General features: G+C 37.3%; 1 protein-coding gene across 1 annotated transcript in view; it reads right to left on the bottom strand.

Annotated features, from left to right (window-relative positions):
- The window catches only part of Rnf212b (ring finger protein 212B), a 30,575-nt gene extending 4,160 nt beyond the window's left edge, over window positions 1-26,415 (bottom strand). The window contains exons 1-10 of the mRNA XM_076850007.1: window positions 26,316-26,415; window positions 25,428-25,480; window positions 24,662-24,736; window positions 12,156-12,271; window positions 11,753-11,813; window positions 11,015-11,043; window positions 9,546-9,592; window positions 9,303-9,345; window positions 9,092-9,152; window positions 8,670-8,718 (exon numbers count right to left, since the gene is read on the bottom strand). Coding sequence (XP_076706122.1) covers window positions 8,670-8,718; window positions 9,092-9,152; window positions 9,303-9,345; window positions 9,546-9,592; window positions 11,015-11,043; window positions 11,753-11,813; window positions 12,156-12,271; window positions 24,662-24,736; window positions 25,428-25,480; window positions 26,316-26,415 — 634 coding nt within the window. The remainder of the gene's footprint in view (window positions 1-8,669; window positions 8,719-9,091; window positions 9,153-9,302; window positions 9,346-9,545; window positions 9,593-11,014; window positions 11,044-11,752; window positions 11,814-12,155; window positions 12,272-24,661; window positions 24,737-25,427; window positions 25,481-26,315) is intronic.
- Window positions 26,416-26,941: the final 526 nt, after the last annotated feature.

Below are 26,941 nucleotides of genomic sequence, written 5' to 3'. Positions count from 1 at the left end.
AGGCTGGCTTTGAACCAGCCTATCCTCCTATCCTCCAGAACCAATGGGATTGCAGGCATGCACCCCCACGCCCACAAGGATATTTAGTATAAGTTTAGGGGACAATGTTGAGTGGAAAGTCTCATAAAATCATCTAGTAGCATCTCATAAGGATGCTTTCTTCTCCCTTTCATGAGTCCGGGCCAGGATACATCACTGCCTTGATGTGCACTAATCTATCTGTGTTTTGCTCTCACCTCTCATGAAGATTACCAAAAACTATGTCTAAAGACAATGAGTCATTAAATTGGTGATGAGTAACATTGGTAAAACTAGTGGAACAAAGAGCTCCAAAAATCATCTCCTTCATTAAAGCAATGAGAAAACTAGAAAAAATGCTCAGAGCCAGCTTTTTCAAACTCTGGAAATTAGCCAGATACAGTGGTACACACCTGTAATCCCACTGACTCAGGAGGCTGAGGCAGGAGGATTGCAAGTTTGAGGCCAGTTTCAGCAACTAAGCAAGACACTGTCTCCAAAAAAAAAAAAAAAAAAAAGGACTGGAGATGTACTCAGTGGTAAAGTGCTCCAGGGTTCAATCCCCCAGTACAAAAAACAAAAACTCTAGAAATTAATAGAGAGCTTGTAGCAATCTGGAAAATATTTACTCAGGGGGAAAAAATAGCTGAATGTCAATAAAAGCAGTAATCTTTGTGGCACTGTAACTTCTCTACTTCTCATTTCTCCTCTAGTTCCATGGTACCTTTGAAAACCAATTCTGGCAGTCATCAGAGGGAAGGAATGGGGTTGGAACTCTTTCAAAGCTTCATTCTTAGAGAACTGTCATTATTTGACCTGTATAGTAGTTTCCTGGAAGATCTCACTTGCAAAGCTGTCTCTGACTTGACTTGGAACTCAAGTTCACCAAATCTTGGAACTCAGAGCTTACCAAGTACAAGAGAGTTTTTTTCCTTAGAAGTGTTTGTTGAAAACAATTAGAGGCACTTGTTTTTGGCTGCCTTAGAAGATGATTATCAGTTGGGGCAACTAACAGTCTAACTAAAAAGTGTAAAGGAAAAGTCAGGGAATGAGCTGTCCATAGGGGCTTTAAAAAGTTCCAATACATTCCTACAAATCTAGAAGGTAATGTGCATGCCCAGGTCTATAAACAAATTCAGGAAACAACCAAGAAAGCCCTAAATGCTCACCCAGAGCTGACCCTGAAAGCTATATAAGCAGGAAGTAAAGTCAAGGCTCAGTTAAGAACTGGCTGGTTGAATGCTGAAAATGCAAATTATAGAATATGCCAAGAAACAAAATAACTGTGGCCTATACATAGGGGAAAAAGCAATTAATAGAAACTGAGGAAATCCTGGCATTGGACTTTCTAGACAAAGATGTCTACATCAGTTATTTTATCCAAGCTCAGTGGCAACATGCTTGTAATTCCAGAGATTTGGAAGGCTGAGGCAGGAGGAACACAAGTCAGAGGTCAACCCAGGCAAGTTATCGAGTTCTTATCTCTAAATAAAAGGTAGAGTGCCCTGGGTTCAATCCCCAGTACCAAAAAAAAAAAAAAATCCACTATTTTAAATATATTCAAACAAATAAAGGAGACAGGCATGGTGGCACTTTACTGCAATCCCAGAGATTTGGGAAGCTGAGGCAGGAGGATTCCAAGTTCAAGGCCAGCTTCAGCAACATAGTGAGGGCCTAAGCAACTTAGCAAGACCCTGTCTCAAAATAAAAATAAAAAGGCAGGGCAGGGCATGAACCCAGTGCCTCCAGGTTCAATCTCCAGTACCCTCACCCTCCAAAAAAGTAAAGGAAACCATATCTAAAACACTAAAGGAAGTGATAAGATGGCATCTCAACAGTGAATATCAATAAAGGAAAATTACATAAAAAAGAACCAAATATAAATTCTGGAGTTGAAAAGTATAACTAAATGAGAACTTTACTAGAAGGGCTCATTAGCAGATATGAGAAGGCAGAAATAGAATCAGCAAATTTAATTTTAAGTCTATTGAAATTGTTCTGGGGCAGAAAATAATGAAGAAAATTGGACAAAGTCTCAGGGACCTTGGTGTGAGGCACTATCAAGGTTACCAATGTTTGTACAGTAGGAGTTTCAAAAGAAGTGGAAAGAGGCACAGAGGCAGAAAGAATACTTGGAAAATAATAGCCCAAAACTTCCCAAATGAGCTGAAAAATGACCTACAAATTCACCAAGCTCAACAAACCTCAAATAGGATAAACTCAAAGAAAGTTACAAGGAGACATACTGTAATCAAACCTAACCTTTTCTTTTTTTCTCCTTGTTAGGGTAGCTGGTGCAAATATCAGAGAGAGAGAGAGAGAGAGAGAGAGAGAGACACAAAGGGAGGGAGGGAGGGAGGGAGAGGAGGAGGGGAGCGCGCGCGCGCACATGTGCGCGCACACTTTCTCTCTCTCTGAGTTCAAACACAAGTTTATTCACAGAGAATATCTGCCAGACTATCCTTCTGCAAGGTGCAGCAGCCAGTGTCACTTGAATGGAAGCTTATATATCTTTGGACAAGGAACACAAGAGCAAGCTAGAGTTGATCTTGAGTGCAGGTGCTTGGGTAACAACAGTTTTTTGTGTTTAGGGACCATAGGACCAGGGGATTATGGGAACAGGGTATCTTAAGTCTCTTTCTCTTGGCAGTTTATAAGTTTCAGTTTGGGTCAAGATGGAGTCCTAGAACCAAAATGGAGTTACTAATGTCTAAGGCCTAACACTCCTCCTCTAAAATAGGCTCTATGATAACCACCCCTACATACAGTTTTAGTGTGAAGATTAAATGAACTGATACACTGTAAGATACTACACATTAATATAAGAGGTTCAATTCCTTATTTGGTTTTAAGTTTATTTAATCATTGGCTATTTTGATGAAGAACAGGAAAACGCAAGGTAATGTCAGAGAGTAACAAGAAAGGCCTCTCTGTGAAATGGACTTAAGACCTACAGGATGATAAAGATACAGCCAAACAAAGTGGACAGAATTTAGGAGAGAGTGTATCATATACCAAGGTCATCTCATTATATGAAACAATGTTCATCCTTATTTTAAATATCCCTAAAACTGTTGTGTTGGCTCATTAAGTGATTTGAAGGTGCGGAACAGCCAAAGTGAAGGGAGAGTCAGGAAGATCAAAGGAAAATCTGGAGTTTGATTAAAGAAAAAGAGGAATTATTTTAAGAATGCAAAAGTGATTAATATCGTATAAAACTGCTGCATGTCTGGTAGAAGAAGAATGAAAATGGCCATTAAGTCTTGTAATTGGAAGCCCTTGAATAGGTTGAAGGGTGCAGGAAAAATGTAAAAGTAAAAAGGTATTGGAAACCCTTTTAAGAAGGGAAACAGAGGACTGAGGTTGTAGCTCAGTGGCCGAGCACTTGTCTAGTGTGAAGCACTGGATTTAATTTTCAGCATCACATATAAATATATAAAATAAAGGTCCATCAACAGCTAAAAAAAAAAAAAAAAAAAGGAAAGGAAGCACACATTTTACTATCATGTATATCTAAAACAAGAACAAATTAAAAAAAGAAGGTAAGCAGGATGTCCAATGCCATTTTACTTCTTCAAACAAAGAATCTTGAAAGCAGCAAGACAGACAGAAGTCACTCATCATGTACAAGGGATGCTCAACAAGATTAGCAGTGAGAGGCCAGGGTTGTGGCTCAGTGGTAAGAGTGCTTGCCTAGCATGAATGAGGTACTGGGTTTGATCCCTGGCACCACATAAAATAACAACTAAAGGTAAAAAATATATACATATATATTTTAAAAAAAAGATTAGCATTGAATTTTCATCAGATACCATGAAGGCCAGAACAGTGGGATAACATATTTAAAGTGCTAAAAGACTATCAACCAAAATTTATATCCAGCAAGATCATCCTTCAAAAATGAAAAAGAAATTAAGACACTCCCAGAGAAATAAATATTTAGACAGAATTCAGCACTATAAAATCTGCCTTGCCAGGCATGGTGGCACATGCCTATAATCCCAGTGACTCTGGAGGCTGAGGCAAGAGGATTGCAAGTTCAAAGCTAGCCTCATCAATTTAGCTTGAGGCCCTAAGTAACTTAGTGCTCAAAATAAAAAGAGCTGGGATGTGGCTCAGTGGGTAAGCACCCCTGGGTTCAGTTGCTGGTACCAAAAAAAAAAAAAAAAAGAAACACCTGCCTGACAGTAAGACATAGGGGCACACACATGTAATACCAGCTACTTGGGAGGCTGAGGCAGGAAGATAGCAAGTTTTTGTTGTTGTTGTTGTTGTTGTTACTTTTTTAGTTGTAGTTGGACACAATACTTTATTTATTTTTATGTGGTGGAGGATCGAGCCCAGCACCTTACAAGTGCTAGGCGAGTGCTCTACCACTGAGCCCCAACCCCAGCCCTGAAGATAGCAAGTTTGAGGTCAGCCTGCGCAACTTAGCAAGACCCCATCTCACAATAAAATAAAATGGGTGGAGATGTAGCTCAGTGGTAGAGCACTTGCCTTGCCTAGACAGGCCCTGGGCTCAATCTCCAGTAATATAAAAACAATAAGAAATACTATAAGAAATAAGAAATACTAAAGAAATACTATAAGAAATACTAAAGAGAGTCTTCCAAGCCTAAAATGAAAGAATACTAGAGAGTAACTCAAATATACCTTAAGAAAGAGCACCAGGGAGAGACAGTGGAAGTGGATTTTTGTTTGTAACTTTTTTCTTTCTGATTTAAAAAACAACTATTAAAAAAAATAATTATCAATTTGTCAATGAGCACACAATTTATAAAGATGTATGTATGCTAACTGCACAATGGAGTGGGAAGAAAAACTACATAGACTAAATTTTTGTATACTATTGAAATTAGGTGTGGTATTAAATCCAAAATAGATTGTTATAAATTAAGATATTAATAGTAATCTCTAAGAAAAATTCCCTGCCACATATACATACAAATATACATATGTATATATACAAAAATTTATACATACACACACACACACACACACACACACACATATATATACTATTTTTTTTTTTTTTTTTTTTGAGACAGGATCTCAGTTGTTTAGGGCCTCACTAAATTGCTGAGACTGGACTCAAACTTGCTATCCTCCTGCAGCAGCCTCCCAAGTGGCTGGGATTATAGATGTATGCTACCACTCGAGGCAGCAAGAGACTCAATCTCAAAAACAAAATAAAACAAAACAAAAAACAAGTAGAGGATAAAGGAGCTGGAGGTATAGTTTAGTGGTATACTGTGTGTGCCTAATATATGCAAGGTCCTGGGTTTAATCACAAGCAACATGCACAGGAAAAAAAAAAAGGAAGGCAGACAGGAAGGAAAGAAGACAGAAAAAGATACTTCATGCAAACCATGAACCGAAGAGAGGAGTGTTTATACTAGTAACAAACTAAATTTAAAAAAAATATTACTAGAGACAAAGAATGGCATTATGTAATGATAAAAGAGTCAATCCATCAAGAAGACATAAATTTACATATATGTACCTAATAACAGTTCTAAAATAAAGTAAAAACTGACATAATTGGGGCTGGGTACAGTGGTACACGGTTATAATCCCAGCGTCTCAGGAGGCTGAGGCAGGAAGCAAATCAAAGCCAATCTCAACAACAGCAAGGCACTAAGCAACTCAGTGAGACCCTGCCTCTAAAATAAATAAATATAAAATTTAAATAATTTTATATTTATATAAATATAAATAAATAAAAAATATATAAAAATAGGGCTAGAGATGTGGCTCTGTGATAAAGTGCCCCTGAGTTCCCAGGTATGTGCCCCGCAACACACGAAAAAAAAAAAAATCCTGACATAATTGAAGAAAAAATTAAGACAAGTCCACAGTAATAGTTAAAGACTTCAATACCCTACTTAAAAAAAAAAAAAAAATAGAATAACTAGACAGAAGATCCAGCAAGAAACAGAAGCATGCCAACTGAACACCACTATATACCAACTAAACCTACTAAAATTTATAGAATATTTTATCCAAGGGCAGAAAATAAATTCTTCCTAAGTGCATATAAAACGTTTTCCAAGACAGATAACGTTAAGCCATAAATTTAAAAAAAAATCAATGTGTCCCCAGTCACAAAGCAATGGAATTCAAAATAAAAAATGGAGACATTTGGAAAATTCACAAAATGTGGATTTTTTTTAATATTTATTTTTTAGTTGTAGGTGGACACAATACCTTTATATTTTTAGGTTTTTTTTTTTTAGAGAGAATTTTTTTTTTTTTTTAAAGAGAGAGTGAGAGAGGGAGAGAGAGAGAGAAGTTTAATATTTATTTTTTTTTAGTTATTGGCGGACACATCTTTGTTTGTATGTGGTGCTGAGGATCGAACCCGGGCCGCACGCATGCCAGGCGAGCGCGCTACCACTTGAGCCACATCCCAGCCCCTTAGAGAGAATTTTTTTAATATTTATTTTTTTGTTTTCGGTGGACACAACATCCCTGTCTGTATGTGGTGCTGAGGATCGAACCCGGGCTGCACGCATGCCAGGGGAGCGCACTACCACTTGAGCCACACCCCCAGCCCATTTTTAGTTTTTTTATGTAGTGCTGAGCATCGAACCCAGGGCCTCATGAATGCTAAGCAAGCACTCTTCCTCTAAGCCACAACCCCAGCCCAATATGTGGATATTAACACACCACTAAATAGTCAATGGGTCAAAGAAAAAAAAAAATCACAAGGACATTATGAAATACGTTTTTTTCTTTTGAGGGTTACTGAAAATTGAACCCAGGGGTATTCCCCTGAGCTACATCCTCAGCTCTCTCTCTCTCTCTCTCTTTATTTATTTATTGGCACCTGGAATTAAACTCGGGAGCACTTAACCACTGAACCACATCTCCAACCCTTTTTAATTTTATTTTGAGACCGAGTCTCACTAAATTGCTGAAGCTGGCTTTGAACTTGCAATTCTCCTGCCTCAGTCTCCTGAGACACTGGGATTACAGATGTGTGCCACCATGCCCACCTAGCCCTTTTCTTTTTTGAGACAGGGGCTTGCTAAATTGTCTGGGCTGGCCTCAAACTTGCAATCCTCCTGCCTCAGTCTTCCAAGTTGCAGGAATTACAGGAACAGCCCTCTGTGCCCAGCTTAGAAAACAATTCAAGATGAATAAAAACAAAAACACAATAAACTAACCTTATAGGATGCAATGAAAGCAGTACTAAAGTGAAATTTATGACTGTAGATATCTATATCATAAATGTCTAATATCAATAATTTAACCTTTTACCTTAAGAAAATAGAAAAAGAACAAACTAAACCCAAAATAACCAGAAGAAATAAGATTAAATCACAAATACATGAAATACAGAATAGAAAACAATATAGAACACCAAAAGTTGGTTCTTTGAAATGGCTGACCAAGACAAAAGAAAAGATTCCAGTTACCAAAACCAGGAATGAAAGAGGAAACAATACTACCAACCTGACTTAAATAAATTGGCTAGACATCTACATTTTTCAAAGGGGTGAATGTGGAAGCACTGGAGGAAAAATCTCTGAATTTTTCAAATGAAAAGGATTTGGAGCAGGGTGTGGTACTGCAGCCTGTAATCCCAGCAGCTCCAGAGGCTGAGGCAGGAGTTCTAAGCCTGCCTCAGCAACTTAGTGAGGTTCTGAGGAATTCGGGCAAGACCCTGCCTCTAAATAAAATGTTAAAAAGGCTAGGGATATGGCTCACTGGTTAAGAGCCCCTGAGTTCAATCCCGGTACAAAAAAAAAAAAAAAGGACTCAAAAATTTCAAATTTGTTTTTTGTGAAAGAAAAAGAAAATCCTCTCTGATACGTTTCTCTTGGGACTGGCTGATGCCCTTGAAAACAGTAACAACAATTATAGTTTTTTTTTCTTTTATATATATATTTTTAGTTGTAGTTGGACACAATGCCTTTATTTTATTTATTTTTTTTTTGTGGTGCTGAGGATTGAACCCAGTGCCTCGCATGTGCTAGATGAGTGCTCCACCGCTAAGTCATAACCTCAGCCCCACCAACTATAGTTTTAAGAGGACAAAAATAAGAAATTAGGGCTGGGGATGTGGCTCAAGCGGTAGCGCGCTCGCCTGGTGTGCGTGCGGCCCGGGTTCGATCCTCAGCACCACATACAAACAAAGATGTTGTGTCTGCCAAGAACTGAAAAATAAATATTAAAAAATTCTCTCTCTCTCTCTCTCTCTCCCACTCTCTCTTTAAAAAAAATAAGAAATTAGGTGGAGAAATAAAAATATTCCTTCATTGAAATATATTTATGTTTAATACACAGTGCAAAAGCCAGACATCCTTCAGTCTAACAATTTACATTGTCCTTTTAGACCTAATTTGTACTGCCATCTTGTGGCAATTTTTAAAATTCAAGTTAATTATTTTACTCAGAAGTAATCTTGAATTTCCTGAGCAGAAATTTTCAATGGCTTTCTGTTACTCAACTTTATTTTCCCCATTATCAGTTTGAGAATAAAAATATCATTGTTTTCAAACATGTAATATATGTCTTGAGATCTGGAGTAACTGTCTAGGGAAAAAAACAGTGAAATGACACTTTGTACAGAAAACCAGAAATCTATTGATTTCTACACAGAATATGTTGACTTTTGACACCTTCTCCCCCTCCCCCTGTCTCACCAGCGTAAGAGTCTCTGGGAGTGCTCCTTCCTTGCCGTCTTCTGCCTCCCTAGTGGACAAATAATAAACATTAATAATACTTCCTGTTTCTCTGCAACTACACATTCAAGCATATATTGTTCTCCCAGAGTAGTCACACTAGTTCAAGAAAGTTCAAGAAAGATCCATACTTTACTACTTCTAAAATTAACATGATAGACACTGCTAATTTCATCCTTGAACACTTCTATTATTTCTATCCCTATCGATTCAGTGTCAGCTTCTAGTATCAGGTCTCCATTGCCAAACAAACAAAAAAGGTCTGCAGGGCATCACATCGTTTCTGCCAAAGCCAGGATAAGTTTCAGAATCCTGACTTAAATTGTTGCTTTCATTAAGCTTTAGAAATGAAATTTTGAAAAGAGAAAGTGAATATTACTTACTTGGCCCGCACTACCAAAGCCAGCCACTCTATAAGGGAGAGACTCCACAGAGGAGGACCGACTATATAAGATGAGACAAAAAATTTGGTATTGAACTTTGACATGGACCCAAAGTCTCTTAAGTCCCAATCTGAGCCACATCTAGGTATTTACTTCATCTTCCAACTTTTGCCAACAGTTTTTCATGTTGCAGTAAAGGTCTTATACTCACCTGACCACTTGGCTGCTATGCTGGAAACTGAGTCGTGGAGTAACTGAAAGAGAATAACATGCAGGATAAAAAGCTGTCATCACTAGTGCATGCTGCCTTGGTTACCAGGTTGTATGATGTTTTTCATATCATACATAATATTAGGAAAATCACATTATGTTCTCTGAGAGAAAACCATTTTCCATATGAGAAAATATATTTATTCATCTCACACAGATATGTGGTCAAAAATATATTGTCTACCTGACTGTGATGGAGAAGTAATGCCCACTGGTCGAGGTGTGGTCAGCCTGCAAGCAAAAAGAGGTAGCTCTAATCTCACTAAGCATAAGTGTCATTTTAGAGGATCAATCAGATCATTGTTTATAGAAACAGTAACTTCCTCTCTGAATAGATTGTTTATCTTATGTATTAGAATTATCACTCCAAAATATGGAAGCAAAGCTTCCATGAGATTCCTTTACTCCCCAACTCCTAAGCAAGAACTTCTCTACTCCCCTATTCTCCATAGTAGAAGTTCTTCTGAAGTACTTGTTTTCTTCCTTTCCACAGTGCCTCATCAAATACTGTCAACCTTACATCTCTTCATGTATTCATACAACCCTCCATCCTCCAACCCATCAAACCCATCTATCCAACAAGTATTTTTTATGTCGATATATATCCTAGATCTCAAAATTACAAAATAACTTGAATAAGATTCCTCTCTTTGAGAGACTCACAGGCTAATGAGAGATACTTTGTTAAAAAAAAAAAAAAAAAAAAATCAGGAGCGGAGCTGGGGTTGTGGCTCAGCGGTAGAGTGCTTGCCTAGCACGTGTGAGGCCCTGGGTTCGATCTTCAGCACCACATAAAAATAAATTAATAAAAAATAGGTATTATGTCCAACTACTACAAAAAAAATAGAATATTAAAAAAAATCAGGGGCTAAGGATATAACTCAGTGATAGAATACTTGCCTAGCATGCACAAGACTCTGAATTTGATTCTCAGGATAAAAAAAAAGAATAAAAATAACGTTTATTATAATGGGTGTACAAAAGAAAAAACACAAGGCAGTAACTTATGTGAGTGAAGGGTGTCATGTCTTTTTCATCCACCAATTCAGGGTTGGTATTCAAAATATTTAACAGTTGGTAGGACACCCATGTCACCAACTAAAAAGGACTAGTGCTGTAGACCCACCTAATATAGTACTTTAGAAAGAATAGGCAGTGAATCAATATTTATTGAATGAATGAACACAACATCTAACTTCACCTAATGCAGTCTTTGCAGAGGATATTATGTGAGTTGAATTTTGAAGGATGAGTAGTGTGACTATCTTATGATAGTCAAGGGTATTACCATCAAGATTTTACTTTAACTAAACAAATTTCACTTCAGCACTTTTCAGTGAATAATTCTTTCTCAGAGAAATACGAGAGAAATTCATCAATCATTTTCTTTATCTTGAAGCCCACACAGCCAGGAGTCAAGAAAGAAGAGGCTCAAAGCTTCCTATCCCAAGGAAATGATAAACATTTAAGGAATGGGAATTTAATTACCTTGATTTTTATCATTACACATTGTATAACTGTATTAAATTATCACACTTACCCCATAAATTGTTTTACAATGGGTACAATTGTTATGTCAATTAAAATATTTTTTTAGAAAAAGATAAGTTTTCGAGATGGGGGCGGGGCCAGTATAGTTGCTCATAAACTAACCTGTTTCCTTGGTACCGGCTTGGAGATTCCTGTGGGTGAAAAAATGGGAAAAAGGAAGCTGAAGATCAAAGGTCCTAATCAATGGATCTCAGTCTTACTTGTTAGGTAACTCAGATGCAATCTCTCTTAATTATGGCTGCTAAGGTTTCCTAGTAGCTAGGAGAAAAAACAGGAGCAATGTTTCCTTAGGAAATTATTAGCTTTGATGAAATACAATGTTAGTTTTTCTTTATAAGAGCACACTGGGAATCCTACAGACCAAAATATGTAGTGAAATATGGAGAGTTTCTAGGGATTGAAAGGAACATAAAATGACCACAATTTGCTAGATCAGTTATAGGAATGAGATCAACAAAATTATATAAATACACAGAATAGTTTTAGGAAAAAAAGAAATGTCTAGGGAGTGTTTGGGAGAAGAAGGGTCCTGAGGTGTCTTGGGCGTCTTCAAGTGACAATCTGAGCTGCAACAGATGTCTCTTTCATTTATAAGAAAGCTTCTTAATTGGTACATCACAACTCACTAATCTTCAATGGGTACTAATATTAATACTTACATCCCTCTAAGGTCTCTGTAGCCTTTTCCTTTATTTCAGTGTGCTTGACACACAATATCAGTTTCCATGTGTGTCATCATATGAAAAAAGTTAGGATGCCCTATTTTATTATAGCCAGCTTATATAGATAGATGGAAAAGCAGGAGAGAAAATAATAGAAAAGAAACTCTATTTCATTCACCTTTAGTAGGGCTAGAAATTTCTTCAGTTCTCCATTCTCCTTTCTTAAGGTTGACAGCTCTCTAGGCGAACAATGGAAATAATCAGCTCCAGGTCAGTTGGAGAAAAAGTCTTAATATCACCATCATCATCAACAACATCATCATCATCTAGTTAATGCTTACTAAGAGATACTTGAAGATAAACATGGCAAAGCTTTGATGGTGAAATAATCAAGTGGGCAAAAATAAGTAGTCACTTGATACAATTTCAGGGGAGTTATCACAGAATTCCATTTCCTCTTCATATCCAATTATGTACCTGAGTATACATTGGGCAATTTTCATTCTTTGCAACCACAAGAAAATAAGGATGACAGTTTCTCTAAAAAAAAAAGCTATGTGGACATATGACTTGTCACTTACTTGTCCTGGCTGGCCACCGTTTGCTGTGCTTCCTGTAAGGCTGCTTCTAACTTTGTAATTCTATGCTTATAAAAGGCGATGAGGAGATCTGTTTGTTTCTTCTGGAAACTCCACACCTATTAGGGAAAAACAGGTCTTTGACATCACTCCCATAACTTTCTTCCCCCCACTTCTGGCAAGAGAAGAAAATCCATCAATTCATATTTTATTATTGCTCTTCCCCCCTACCCCCACCCTGGGATATCTGGTTTAATTCAAGACTCCTCCAAACTATAGAGTTCAGCACTAGAGAAAGCTGAAGGTTTTTATTTTCAGGACACTGGCTTTCTAATAATGAGAATATGGCCCTTTAAAAATATAATCATTCATCCTGAGCAAAAACTGTTTTTCAAGCTCAGAATCGGTTCTACCTTGCCTACAACGATGAGCTTGAACACTGGTAACCAATTTATATTCCCTAAGACACTTACACTGAGTCACTTGTGGGCTATTTATGCTGCTGCAGTAAAGGGTGAAGAGGCACCAGGACAGTATCTATTCCTGAATCTTATTTCTGGGCATGAACATATAATTTTATTTTTTGTGTCACTTTAGCATTTGTTATACGATGTACCCATTGTGAGATTGCTGAATCAGATCTAAAGTTAATATTTAGAATGTATTTTGGCTTTGTCAGGCTCTACTTTTGAGTACACAGCAGTAATTATGTCTCATCTGCTTCCTCCCTGCTCAGACTATAAATTTTTTGTCAAGGGTCCTTCCCTAGATCTTAGTACTCATCCCATAAACTTTTTTTTTTCCTCATTTAATTTGCAATTTGATCTTGCCACCTCCCTACAGAATTATATTTATATAATCTCTAACTTAATCTTTCTTTTAGACTTAAAGGCAAACTAAATTAGTTATAGATAGATTAAAAACTTATTGTGCACTACTTTATTTTTATTTATTTTTTTGTACTGGGGATTGCATCCAGGGGAGCTCAACCACTGAGCTACATTCCCACATCTGCAGCCCTTTTTATTTTTTGAGACAGTGTTTCTAAGTTGCTGAGGCTGACCTCAAACTTGTGAGAGTTGCTGGGAATACAAGCATGTGCCATCACGCCTGGTTCCAATTTTTAATTCAATTAGGAATGGAGAAGCTCTGTTCAATTAGTGACCAGATTTTATTCCAATGATAATGTGGTAATTATTTATATATTAGGGAAAAAAACCACATGATTTCAAAAGTCTTTTTAAAAAACATAAAGCTGGACATGTAGCACACACCTGGAATTGCAGCAACTTGGCAGGCTGAGGCAAGAGGATTGCAAGTTCAAGGCCAGCCTCAGCAACTTAGCCAGGCCTTGTCCCAAAATAAAAAATAAAAGGGACTGAGGATGGAGCTGAGCAATAAAGTACCCTTGGGTTCAATCCCCAATACCACAAAACAAACAAACAAACCAAAAAAACCCATAAAGTAGAACAAGGGTTAGCAAACTAATGACTGATGAATGCTTTGAACTGTGACAGAGATTGCATGGTTTAGGAAGCCTAAAATATTTACTAGCTTGCTATTGTCTGAATGTTTGTGTCCCTCAAGATTCATAATTTAAAACCTAACCCCTGATATAATAGTGTGGGGTCTTTGGCCTGTGATTAGTTCCACAGAGCAGAGCACTCCGAAATGGGATTAGTGCCTTAGAAACGGGTTGAGGGATCCTGTTTGCCCCTTTTGCTCCTTGAGGATGCAGCACGAAGGTGCCATCTTAGCAGAAAGTAGTGAGCCCTAACAATACATTGAATCTGCTGGGCCTTGATCTTGGACTGACCAAGATCTGTGAATTATACGTTTCTGTTGTTTATAAATTACCCAGTCTAAGGTATTTTATTCAGTCATACAAATAGCTTAAAATGGCCAGTGAAATTACATAATGGTATAGCCACTTGAAAGAATTGTTGGCAGCTCCTCAAAAAGTTAAACATAACAGCACAAACAGCTCTGTACTTGAGCAAGAGATTCATAAAAATATTAAACATTTAGAATGTTCCACTTGAAACAAATTCGATTACAGATCAAAATTTCAAAATTAAAAAGGTCTGTCTCAATTGGGGGACTAGATATATTCACAGATGGTTGGTTCTGGCCTGAAAGATGGGAAGGACTACATCTATTTCTGTAAAGAGATTTGTTCTTCTTTGATAAAAAGTCAACCATATTAAATGTTAGTAATATTCTACATCATGTACAACCACAAGAATGGGATCTTTTTTTTTATTATTGGTTGTTCAAAACATTACAAAGCTCATGACTTATCATCTTCCATACATTTGATTCAAGTGGGTTATGAACTCCCATTTTTACCCCAAATAGAAGTTGCAGAATCACATCGGTTACACATCCACATTTTTACATAATACCATATTAATGACTGTTGTATTCTGCTACCTTTCCTGTCCCGACCGGCAGGACACATCAACGTGGGCAGCGAACCTAGATGGGGAGGAATGAAGGGACAAGAGACACAGAGAGATGACAGCAAGACAGTAGTTCTGATCAAGCTGCAAACTTTTATTGTTCACACAGGGGTATTTATGGGCTGGGGATGGGGAACCTCTCTTATCGGCAGTTGCTAGAAGTCTTCACAAGGTGAGATAACGCAGGATGCTTCAGGAAGACAAATGGCCATAGGATGTCTCATGGAGATAGATGGTTGCAGGGTGTAACAAGCAAGATGTCTCCCAGGGGCTGTTTCTTGTAACTGTCAGGCTATTCTTTGAAGGAGAACTCCCTTTTGGTCCCTGGCACTTTCCTATCCCCTACTATCCCCCCTCCCCTTCCCTCTCATCTTCCCTCTCTACCCCATCTGGTGTTGTTTAATTCTCTCCCTTGTTTTTTTTTTTTTTTTCCCTTTCCCCTCACAAACTCTTATATGTAATTTTGTGTAACATTGAGGGTCTCCTTCCATTTCCATACAGTTTCCCTTCTCTCTCCCTCTCTCCCACCCCACTCGTCTCTGTTAAATGTTAATCTTTTCCTCATGCTCTTCTTCCCTGTTCTGATCTTAGTTGCTCTCTTTATATCAAAGAAGACATTTGGCATTTGCTTTTTAAGGATTGGCTAGCTTCACTTAGCATTATCTGCTCTAATGCCATCCATTTCCCTGCAAAATCCATGATTTTGCCATTTTTTAGTGCTACGTAATACTCCATTGTGTATAGATGCCACAGTTTTTTAATCCATTCATCTATCTAGGTTGATTCCAAAGTCTAGCTTTTGTGAATTGTGCTACTATGATCATTGATGTGGCAGTTTCCCTATAGTATGCTCTTTTGAGGTCCTCAGGGAATAGACCGAGAAGGGCGATAGCTGGGTCAAATGGTGGTTCCATTCCCAGCTTTCCTAGGTATCTCCATACTGCTTTCCATATTGGCCGCACCATTTTGCAGTCCCACCAGCAATGTACAAGTATACCCTTTTCCCCACATCCTCGCTAGCATTTATTGTTACTTGACTTCATAATGGCTGCCAATCTTACTGGAGTGAGATGGTATCTTAGGGTGGTTTTAATTTGCATTTCTCTGACTGCTAGAGATGGTGAGCATTTTTTCATATACTTATTGATTGATTGTATGTCCTCCTCTGAGAAGTGTCTGTTCAGGTCCTTGGCCCACTTGTTGATAGGGTTGTTTGTTATCATATTGTTTAATTTTTTGAGTTCTTTGTATATTCTGGATATTAGGGCTCTATCTGAAGTATGAGGACTAAAAATTTGTTCTCAGGATGTAGGTTCCCTGTTTACCTCTCTTATTGTTTCTCTTGCTGAGAAAAAAACTTTTTAGTTTAAGTAAGTCCCATTTGTTTATTCTTGTATTTAACTCTTGGGCTATGGGCGTCCTATTAAGGAATTTGGAGCCCGACCCCACAATATGTAGATCAGAGCCAACTTTTTCTTCTATCAGGTTCAGGGTCTCTGGTTTGATATCTAGCTCCTTGATCCATTTTGAATTAACTTTTGTGTATGGCGAGAGAAAGGGGTTCAGCTTCATTTTGTTGCATATGGATTTCCAGTTTTCCCAGCACCATTTGTTGAAGATGCTATCCTTTCTCCAGTGCATGCTTTTAGCACCTTTATCAAATATAAGAAAGTTGCAATTTTGAGGATTGGTCTCTGTGTCCTCTATTCTGTACCATTGGTCCACCTGCCTGTTTTGGTACCAGTACCATGCTGTTTTTGTTACTATAGCTCTGTAATATAGTTTGAAATCTGGTATCGCTATACCGCCTGATTCACACTTCCTGCTTAGAATTGCTTTTGCTATTCTGGGTCTTTTGTTTTTCCATATGAATTTCATGATAGCTTTATCTATTTAAGAATGGGATCTTAATTAGAATAAGTTATACAACAATGTATGTATAATATGTCAAAACACACTTTACTGTAATGTATATCTAAAAGAACATATAAAAACAAACAAATAAATGTTGGTGATGAGGAAGAATGACTCACATGGTAAAAGAATCCTGTTTTTACCTGTATATCGGGAGCCACTCTGGACAGGAGCTATGTACACACCTTTAAGTCATGAGTAAAGGGGTACTGAACAGTTATTGCACCCTGCAATACACTGGACTTTTACCCCCCCCCCCAACCTCAGATAATTAGGTGTGTTTCCAGGAGTGGGTGTCACCTATTGGCGTTGAGTTATACTCACTTTTTCCTTTGTAATCCTACCCCTTTGCCCTTTTGGGGATAGAATGTTCCATGGAACTTCCCCTTGTGTATCCCCTATGTAAAAATAAAGAATTCCAGTGGCTCTCTCTCTTTCCACAGACCCCTAAGGTCACAGAACCATCTCCAGATTTTGAAAAAGTACTTCTGTGTGTTGGCGTACTTTCTCCGCCGTTTTCTTAAGTTATTAGAATCATCAGATTTTGTGAAGCCAGCATAGGTCACCAGCTTGAACAGATGGTAATAACTATATTTTCCATTATATATATTTCATTATTTAAACCACACCTATCTATTTCACTCCATAAGTGAAACTATCAGAGTAGTCCCAATTAATAAATAAAAATATATCCTTGTATGTTTAAATTTTCTAAGTCAAAGATGTATTTTTAGTGACTTGGATTCAGTTGATATCTTCCAGTACTTGGTAATATGTGTACTATGCCCACAGAATAAAAGATTCTGGAGACTGGGGTTGTAGGTCAGCAGTAGAGCGCTCGCCTAGCGCGTGCGAGACCCTGGGTTTGATCCTCTGCACCATATAAAAATAAATATTGTGTCCAACTACAACTAAAAAGTAAAATATTAAAAAAAAAGAAGATTCAATAGCTGCAATTATTTTTCCATGCTATGGCTATCAGCGCCTATTCAATTATTGTTATATCAGATTTACATTAATATTTTTATGTTGATGCAAAGTAATTTAACTTTAAAATTGTCCAATGAGCTGAGACAAATGGTATTTTTTGGTTTATTTCACTGACTTGTGAATTTTTAAATCTTATCAATAAAACATACGTTAAGTTATAGGAAAAAAAAAGTTAAGCATAAGCTGGGTACAGTGGTACATGCCTATAGTCCCAATATTTCAGAGGCTGAGACAGGAGGATCACTTGAACCAGGGAAATCAAGATAGCCTGGGCAACACAGCCAGACCTCATCTCAAAAAATAAACCAAAAGGGTAGGGATGTAACTCAATGGTAATGTGCTTGCATAGCATGAGTGAGGCCCTGGGTTCGATCCCTAGCATCATACATATACACACACAAAAAAATATTAAACGTATAGTTATCATAAGGTGCTAGCACCTTATTCAATGATAGAGCTTGCCTGGCCTACATGAGGCCCTCTGTTCAATCCCCAGCACCAAAAAGAAAGAAAGAAAAGGATGAATATTTTTATTTTACAATACATGTGAGGAGTATGACTGGGTCAAAGAAATGAAATTACAAGCCAGAAGGCAGATTTGATCTTGAGATTCCACCTCCATGAATTTTCCCAGTATTACCACTTTACCATATTTCTTAAACATTTAAAAGTACAACTCAGTAGGTAAGATTGTTCTATTCATTCTTTCAAAAACTCTTTATTAAAATCCTTCTCTGTTTCCTCACACTCCATTAGGAGTTGATATATAAGATGAATAAGAATAATGCCCATAGCCAGGAGCCGTGGCGCATGCCTGTAATCCCAGCAACTCTGGAGGCTAAGGCAGGAGGATGATGGAGAGTTCAAAGCCAGCCTCAGCAACTTGGCAAGGCCCTATGCTAATCAGTGAGACCCTGTCTCTAAATAAAATACAAAAAAGGGCTCTGTGGTTAAGTGCCCCCTGGGTTCAACTCCCAGTACCAAAATAAATAATAAAATAATAATAATGTCCATGCCCTCAATGGAAAAAGTGAAAATTATAGTACAACATAGTGTTACATATTATGTATATTTATCCATGTACATGTTTGAGGATAAGAACATTCCAGACAGATGGAACAACATGTACAAAGGCCAAGAAGCAACAGATAAAACTATATATATTAATATAAAACAGATAAAACTATATATATATATTAATAATTGAGAAACTAGGCGTGCACCAGGAGACGGAAGCAGGAGGATCACCTGAGCCCAGGATTTCCAGGCCAGCAACAATGATAGCCCATCTCAAAAAAATAAAATAGAGTAGATTGTCTTTGTTTTAGTTGGGTGTGGAAGGCTGAGGATAAGACAGGATACTCAAAGAGATAAGCAAGAAACAAAGCATCAAAACATGAGACTTAACAAGATAAGCAGCTCTGGCTTTCTAGGGCTTGTTAAGAGGGTTCAACTTTATTTTCAAAGCAAGGTTGTATTGAATGCTTTTAAATAGGAAAATAGGGCTAGGGGTATAGCTTAGTGGTAGAGCACTTGCCTAGCACAGGCAAGGCCCAGAGTTTAATCCCCAGCCCTGCAAGAAAGAAAGGAAGGAAGAAAGAAAATTATCATACTTACAACAATTTCTTCTGGCTTCAGTATTGATAAATGATAGGAAAAGGGAAGGAATGGAGGCCAAAAGATCTGTTAGGAAGCTACTATAGTCATCTAGATGGGAAATTTTGGTAGCATGAACTAGAATTTGGACATGAAGTGGATAGACCTGAGATATTTTAGAGAGAGAAATAACATGATTTAGCAATAAACTGGACATGTGAAGAAAAAAGGAAAGCAAGAGTGACTCCCAGGTTTTTCGTTTGGTTATTAATATAGATGGTGACTATCATTCACCATGATAGAGAAAGAGTACCCTATTTTCCTGTATGTATGGGCAGTTGGTAAGACAGGGTGGAAGAATGACAAGTTCAATATGGGAAATGTTGAGTTAGTGGAGACCTCAAATCAGCAAAAATATATGCTTCTGAAGTTCAAGAGTAACACAATTCAGCTGGGTGCAGTGGTGCATACCTATAACTCCAGCAACTTAGAAGGCTGAGGCAGAAGGATTCCAAGTTCAAGACCAGCCTCAGCAACTTAGCAAGACCCTATCTCAAAATAAAATTTTAAAAAGGCTGGGGACTTGGACATTGTAGCACACCCTCAGCAACTTAGAGACCCTGTCTCAAAATAAAAATTTAAAAAGCCTGGAGATTTGGCTCAGTGGTTTAATCCAGTGATTCAAACTCAGTGGCTCTGTGTTCAATCCCCAGTATCTCTTTCTCACCCTTGCAAGCATGCAAACACACACACACATACACACACCAAAGAGAATTCATTTATTCTTCACATTGCCAAAACCAGTCAACCTTGCTTTATCCTCATCTTTTTTTTTTTTTTTTCTTGCCTTTATTTTGTTTATTTTTATGTGGTGCTGAGGATCAAACCCAGGGCCTTGCACATGCTAGGTGAGTACTCTACTGCTGAGCCACAACCCCAGCCCACTCATCTTTCTTGATCTCAATAGTATTTGACCCAACTAATTATTTCTTCTTTCTTAAAAAATCATCCTTCCTTGGGGCTGGGTCTATGGCTCAGTGGTGGTGCACATGTCTCCCATGTGTGAGGCCCTGGGTTCGATCCTTAGTACCACATAAATAAAAAATAAAAAGGTATTGTGTCTACCTACAACTAAAAAAATATTTTTTAAAAAAATCATCCTTCCTTGGCCTGACTTCTGGGATACCACTTTCTTTTTGTTTTTATCTTCTTGCTAAGTCTCCTTCTCTACCTAATTGCTAGATATTAAAGGGACTCCTGTTCTTCTAAATTATCTATTCCCAAGGCTTTAATTAATTAATTATTAATTTTTTTGGTCCTGGGGATTGAACCCTGAGCCTTCCTTACACAAGCTTTATAAGTGAGTTATATCCCCAGCCCAACCCTTTAAATATATATTTTTTTCCTTTTGGTACTGGGGATTGAACCCAGGGGTGCTTTACCACTAAGCTATATCCCCAGCCCTTTTTATTTTTTCTTCACTAAGTTGCTTAGAGCCTAGCTAAATTGCTAAGGCTGGCCTCCAACTTGTGATCCTCCTACCTCAGCCTCCCTAATTGCTGAGATTAGAGGCATGTGCCATTGGGCCCAGCAATCTTTAAATACTATCTATATCCTGACAAGTTCCACATTATATCTCAGTCTAGTTCTTATGCCCTGAGTTCTGGAATCTGCTTTCCTGACTTCTCCACCTGAATTGCTAACAAGCATCTATCTAAAACCTACTATGTACAAGATTATCTTTTCCCCTCAAAGTAATTTTTCTGTTTGGTAAATGGTGTACTCATTCCACTCAGCTATTCAATACAAAACCCCAAGATATATTCCTTGGTTTCCTCTCTTTTTCTCATTGCCCACATCCAAATCAACAGCAATTTCTAAGCCAGGCATGGTGGTGTACACCTGTAATCCCAGTGGTTTAGGAGGCTGAGACAGGATGATCTTTGAGTTCAAAGCCAGTCTCAGCAATGGCAAGGCACTAAGCAACTTGAGACCCTGTCTCTAAATAAAATACAAAAATAGGGCTGGGGATGTGGCTCAGTGGTCAAATGCCCCCAAGTTCAATTCTTGGTACAAAAAAACACCCAGCATTTTCTAACAGTTCTTGCTAGGAAAAATATCTCAGAATTAACCACCCCTCTCCATTTCTGTTGTCACTTTAGCTAAGCAGTTTTGCTAGATTTCCCCTTGGCCTTCTAACTAATCTTCTTGCTTCTATTCTTAACCTCTTTATAGTCCATTCTCCACTCAGCAGCCAGATTCTCTTTTAAAATTATATATCAGATAATCATTCTTTATATAAAACCCTTCAATGGAATCCTACTGCATTTATTTATTTTTTTTTTCCAGGAAACACAGCTGGTTTATTGAGTGATAATAATGGGTCAGGTGGGTACCTCCTCAGGGGCTTTTGTGGCAGGGTGAGAGATCAGTACATAACAATGCACTCCCCAGCAGTTTAGTGCTCAAGCCATTGGACCCTCTACCTCTCAAGAAGGGACTACTTTGTGGTGCTGGGGATTGAACCCAGGGCCTTGTGCATGCAAGGCAAGCACTCTACCAACTGAGCTGTATCCCCAGCCCAGGAAAGGACATTTTTATAGCCGAGGACAGATAAAGAGGGAACTTAGAGCTAGTTTATAGTTTTTTTTTTTTTTTTATTCAAAACATTACAAAGATTTCAGAATCACATCGGTTACACATCCACATTTTTACATAATACCATAATAGTAACTGTTGTATTCTGCTACCTTTCCTATCCTCTACTATCCCCCCTCCCCTACTGCATTTAGAAGAACTAAACTCCTTACTTTGGTCTACAAGTACCTCTTTCTCTGACTTTACCTTAAATAACTTCCCTCCTAACCATTCTTAAAGTGAGAACGTTCATTCATTTGCAAACATTTCTTAAGAATCTAATTTATGTTAAATACCTAATTAGACATTGGGTGTTACAAAAATGTCTGCCTTTGAAAACTATACAGTTCAGTGAGTAAATCAGACACATGAACAAATAAAATAAATCACTCTTTCAGAATTAAGTATTTTGCAGTTAAAGGCAAAGTGGGATGTAAGTACAAAGGATAAAACACAATTTCTGCCCACAGAAATCATGGAAAGCTTTTGCCAAAGAATAAACAATTTGAAAGATGATTACTTATGGGTAAAGAGGCAGTCTATGATCTAGAAATAGAAGAAAGCTAACAGATACATACAGAGCTCTCAAATACCTTCAAAAACTTATCTAGAAGTAAGTAAAGAATGCAAAACAGGCAGCCTGATTAACTATGGTGCAGACTATGGAAGAAAAAGGCTCTTGTTAAGTCATTACAGAGACTGGGAATACAAATGCATATTCAGAGATACTTCTATTCATTCATTTAACAAGTATTTTGAGTGTACACTATACATCAGGAACTAGTCAATAAAAACAATAAACAAAACCAACCAAATCTGTCTTCATGGAGCTTATATTCCAGTGTAGACTTCAGACAATACACAGATACATAATATAATTACAGAGATAAGAGCTATGATGAGAAATAAAGCAGGTTAAGGAATAGGAAATGTTGAGGCTAGCTGGGTATGGTGGTACACACCTGTAATCTGTGAGATTCAGGAAGCTGAGGTAGGGGGATCACAAATTTGAAGCCAGCCTCAGCAACTTTGTGAGACTCTCAGTGACTTAGTAAGATTCTGTCTCAAAAGAAAAAAAATAAAAAGGTCTGGGGATATGGCTAAGTTGTACAGCACCTCTGTACCAAAAAAAAATTTTAAAAAGAGGAAGAACATTGGGCTACTTTAAGATATTGGAGTCTGTAAAGGTCTGACTGAAAAACAAAGTTTTGAGCAGATATCTAAATGAAGCAATCTAGGTATAACATGGGATCAGTTATTCAACTTCCCAGATTAGGAAAACATTTTTAGACTTTGCTGACTTCACCAAACTGGTCCTTCACTGAAGTGATGATTAACTGACCCTTTCTATTTATTTTATCTTGATTATTTGACCATGTGTGATTGGTTCTCTGATTAGAAAGGTTAAGATTCAGACTACATACGATTTCTCTACTGATCATTAACTAACCCTGAGTTTAGTTATTAACCAAAGGTCTGCTCTTTCTCTTGTTCATGTGACCTATTTTACATTTATCCTTGAGTCTCAGCTGCATTTTATCTCCTCATAATGTTAAACATAGTATCAAATATGATGGCTTATCTAAGCAACTAAAGACAAGACACAAAGTTTTAATTCTCCTCATTCTATCTCCAGAGGGATACTAAAGAAAAATGATGTCTACTATATTCAGTGAGAAAATAACCAAGGATCACCTTCATGTTTAGAAGAGAGGTATTCTCATAAGAAGGGGCTGTAGCTTATGTAGCTCAATGTTAAGGCACTTGCCTGGCCCATACAATGCTCTGGATTCCATCCTTAGAACCACAACAAAGAAAAAAAAAAGCGCAGAGAAGAAACAGTGATAGAGTCTCAAGAAATATGCCAAGATAGGAATACCACAAGATTACAAAATAATCTCAGTGGATAACTAGAATAGAAAGGAAAAGCCAAAGTGTTTTATAACATGGCTGTAGCTCAGTGGCAGAGCGCTTGCCTAAGCATGTATGAGGCACTGGGTTCACTCCTCAGCACCACATAAAAATAAAATAAAGACATTCTGTCCATCTACCACTATAAATAAATAAATAAATAAATAAATAAAAATGGCAATTTCTGTCAAATGATTGTTCTGCCTTCTCCTTACCTTCTTCTACATTCCTATTACTACTAACAAAGTCAAAGGTTTTCCAACAATGGGGTATCAGGAAAGGAGAAAAAATTTCTAAAATGCAGGCAACAAGTTATAAACTCCAAGTGAAAAGTTAAATATTATTAGAAAGGTTATTGAAAAATTAAAATCAAGAACAAGGCATACCTTCATAAACTTAGGTATATAAGCAAAAGGTTGAGAAATAAAACCAAGTCCATTGTTTATATGACCAAGCCCTTTTTTTTTTTTTTTTTTTTTGGTATTAGGATTTGAACCCAGGGGTGCTCAACCACTGAGCTACATCCCTAGCCCTTTTTTGTATTTAGAGACAGGGTCTCACTGAGTTGCTTAGGGTCTTGATAACTTGCTGAGGCTGACTTTGAACTCACAATCCTCCTGCCTCAGTCACTGGGATTATAGGTGTGCTCCACCATACCCGGCCAAGCCTATATATTTAAAGCAATTCTTAGAAGATGCATCTATCTGCAGAGAAAGATGATAAAACTCCCTAGGATATCTTTTAGTCTTAGGACCTACTTAGTAGAACTAGGAAAAACAAAGCAAGATTTAATTATATAGTGATTTTTATAGCCTTTCACAGATTCTGGGTCAGTTAAAAAGTTAACTGGTTGAGATCTATATCATCAAGGAAGACAACAAAGAGAGCAATTTCCTCCATTGTGTTCAAATGCAGTGTAAAGAGAACCTCTGATAAAAGAATAAGATGCAATTAGAATTTGCCTGGAAAATCATATTTTATTAACTTTAATTTTCATACCTGAGAGATATGACTAAAATACTGCAAAGCTGTCTCCACAGGGCTTTTGAAGAACATCTTCTCCTGAGGTTTTAGCTATGAAGAAAATAAAACACACAATGACAATATCCACAATGGAATGAAATAAAATATTTCTTTTATATTTTTACTATTGCTCTGTGTAAGTTTTTTTTTCCCTTTCTTTTCTTTTTTTCTCCTACTCATCATAATTTATACATACTTCCTTCAGGTCAGGATTAGGGTATGATGGTGAAGCCAGATTTAAAATTAGGTAGTCAGTGTAGTTAGGTAAATCGGGTCTAAAATCGAGTGAAATCTAAAATGGAGGCCATGTTGAGAATGAATTTCCGGAAAAGCTGAGCAATGTTAACGAAGCCCAGGAAACAGCCCCCAACGGATTTGAAGATAGCCCATCCCAAAGAAATGTTAATGAACAGCAAATTTGACTCAGAAGTGCCCAGATTACTTCTTTGGCTCACCAGTGTCCCAACCCTTCCCACCTACATTCCATCACCAAAAACTATAAAAAGGGGAACACATTTCGCCCTTCAACGGATTCCACCTCTTGGGTCCCCTTCTTCCTCCGGGAGAAGTCTTTCTGCTGTCCTTTAATAAACTTCTAATTTTCCACTCTAACCTTGCCTCGGCGTACTTCTCTGGTGTTATTCTTCAACATTGGGGAAGCAAGGACTCATCAAGGGAAGCAAGGACTTGTCACCGGTCAACAGCGGTAACAATGGTTTGTGGCAAAGGAAAAAAAACTTACATTATCAGAAAGAGCAAGATGTTTGCAAGGAGTTCCACAAACAGCACATTTTTCTGGGAGAAAAAGAGAAAAATGTTTGGTCTCATTGGCATGAGGGAAGATTTTCCTAGAATACATAGTAACAGTCAAGTAGGCTAGCAAAAAAACAAAGGGGTTCTCAATTTAGAATACCATAATACTATAAAAGGGCCTCAACCTAAGCTCTGTTCTCTAAATCAGTATTTCCAAACTAATATGCCCAAGAATAAGTAAGACTTTCACAGAGTACCTCTACTCATCTCCTCTTTTTTTTTTTAATTCCTAATTTTGTGTGTGTGTGAGACAGCAGAAACAATTCTAAATACCCCAAAAGGAATACCAAAGTACTGGTAAGAGCACCAGAGTACCAATGATTTAATTTTAAGTTACTCTTTTATCCTATCTACCAACAGCAGGCACACAGTGAGTACGGCCTGAAATGCCCTAGTTACTCCTATTCTGTTGTCACTTTGCTAATATTCCTAGGTCTTGCTTTGAAGTTCTTTTATTCACCAATCTGAAAGGAACAAAAATTAAATTTCTAATCTTTTCTTGTATAGTGAAATTTTAGTAATGGTGCTGGTTATCAATTAAGATAAATTCTATGTCAGGAGAAATCACATGGATTATGCTGCACAGAGAAAAACTACTCCAATGGGAGTAGCTGTTAACCATATAGCAAACCAGTTTGTTACATTAGCAGATAACTTACAAAGCTCATTAGATTAACATAGAGAAAAATCTTCTCCAGAGGCTAACCTAATCTGACTGTTCTTTCCTTGGGAAATAAATGTTTTTCCCACTTTGCTCTCCGTATTGTTCCCGTTGTGAATATTTTTGCCTGAATCTGAAAACAGTAAAGTTACTTACCCAGAGTCACACACTTTTTACAGAAAATATGGCCACAGCTGGTAACAAAGAAATGGGCCCCATCTTTTCGGAAACATTGGTTGCAGTGAAACCAATCCATTCTGGAGCAGATAAAGAAAAAAGAATAAAATGGGGCCTAATATAACTATTTGTTTTAAAACCTATGTTACACTGTTTGCTGAGTTTCTGATTGCTTATTGGGATGCTCATCATTGTCGGCATTCCAACTAACTGTAAAGAAGTATGTATACTTATAAAATGAGAAAAAGCAGACTGAAGATTATGTTATACATATACATACATCATATATATATATATATATATATATATATATATATATATATATATAATATATTTTTAAAATAGGAAAACTGTGGTGAGATTATTTGTGGGTGTTTTGCCTTTCCAAGTTTTCTGGATTAATTTATATAATTAGAAATTAATTTGTATAATTAGAAAAAACAATCTTAAAAAATGAAAAACCAGAGGCTGGGGTTATAGCTTAGTGGCAGAGCGCTTGCCTAGCATGAGTAAGACACTGGGTTCAATCTTCAGCACCACATAAAAATAAATAAAATAAAGGACAGTGTCCATCTAAAACTAAAAGAAATATTTAAAAAAAAAGA

Source organism: Callospermophilus lateralis, chromosome 3 (genome assembly GCF_048772815.1).
Source record: "Callospermophilus lateralis isolate mCalLat2 chromosome 3, mCalLat2.hap1, whole genome shotgun sequence".
NCBI lineage: Eukaryota > Metazoa > Chordata > Mammalia > Rodentia > Sciuridae > Callospermophilus > Callospermophilus lateralis.
This window is presented reverse-complemented; position numbering and strand designations above follow the sequence as displayed.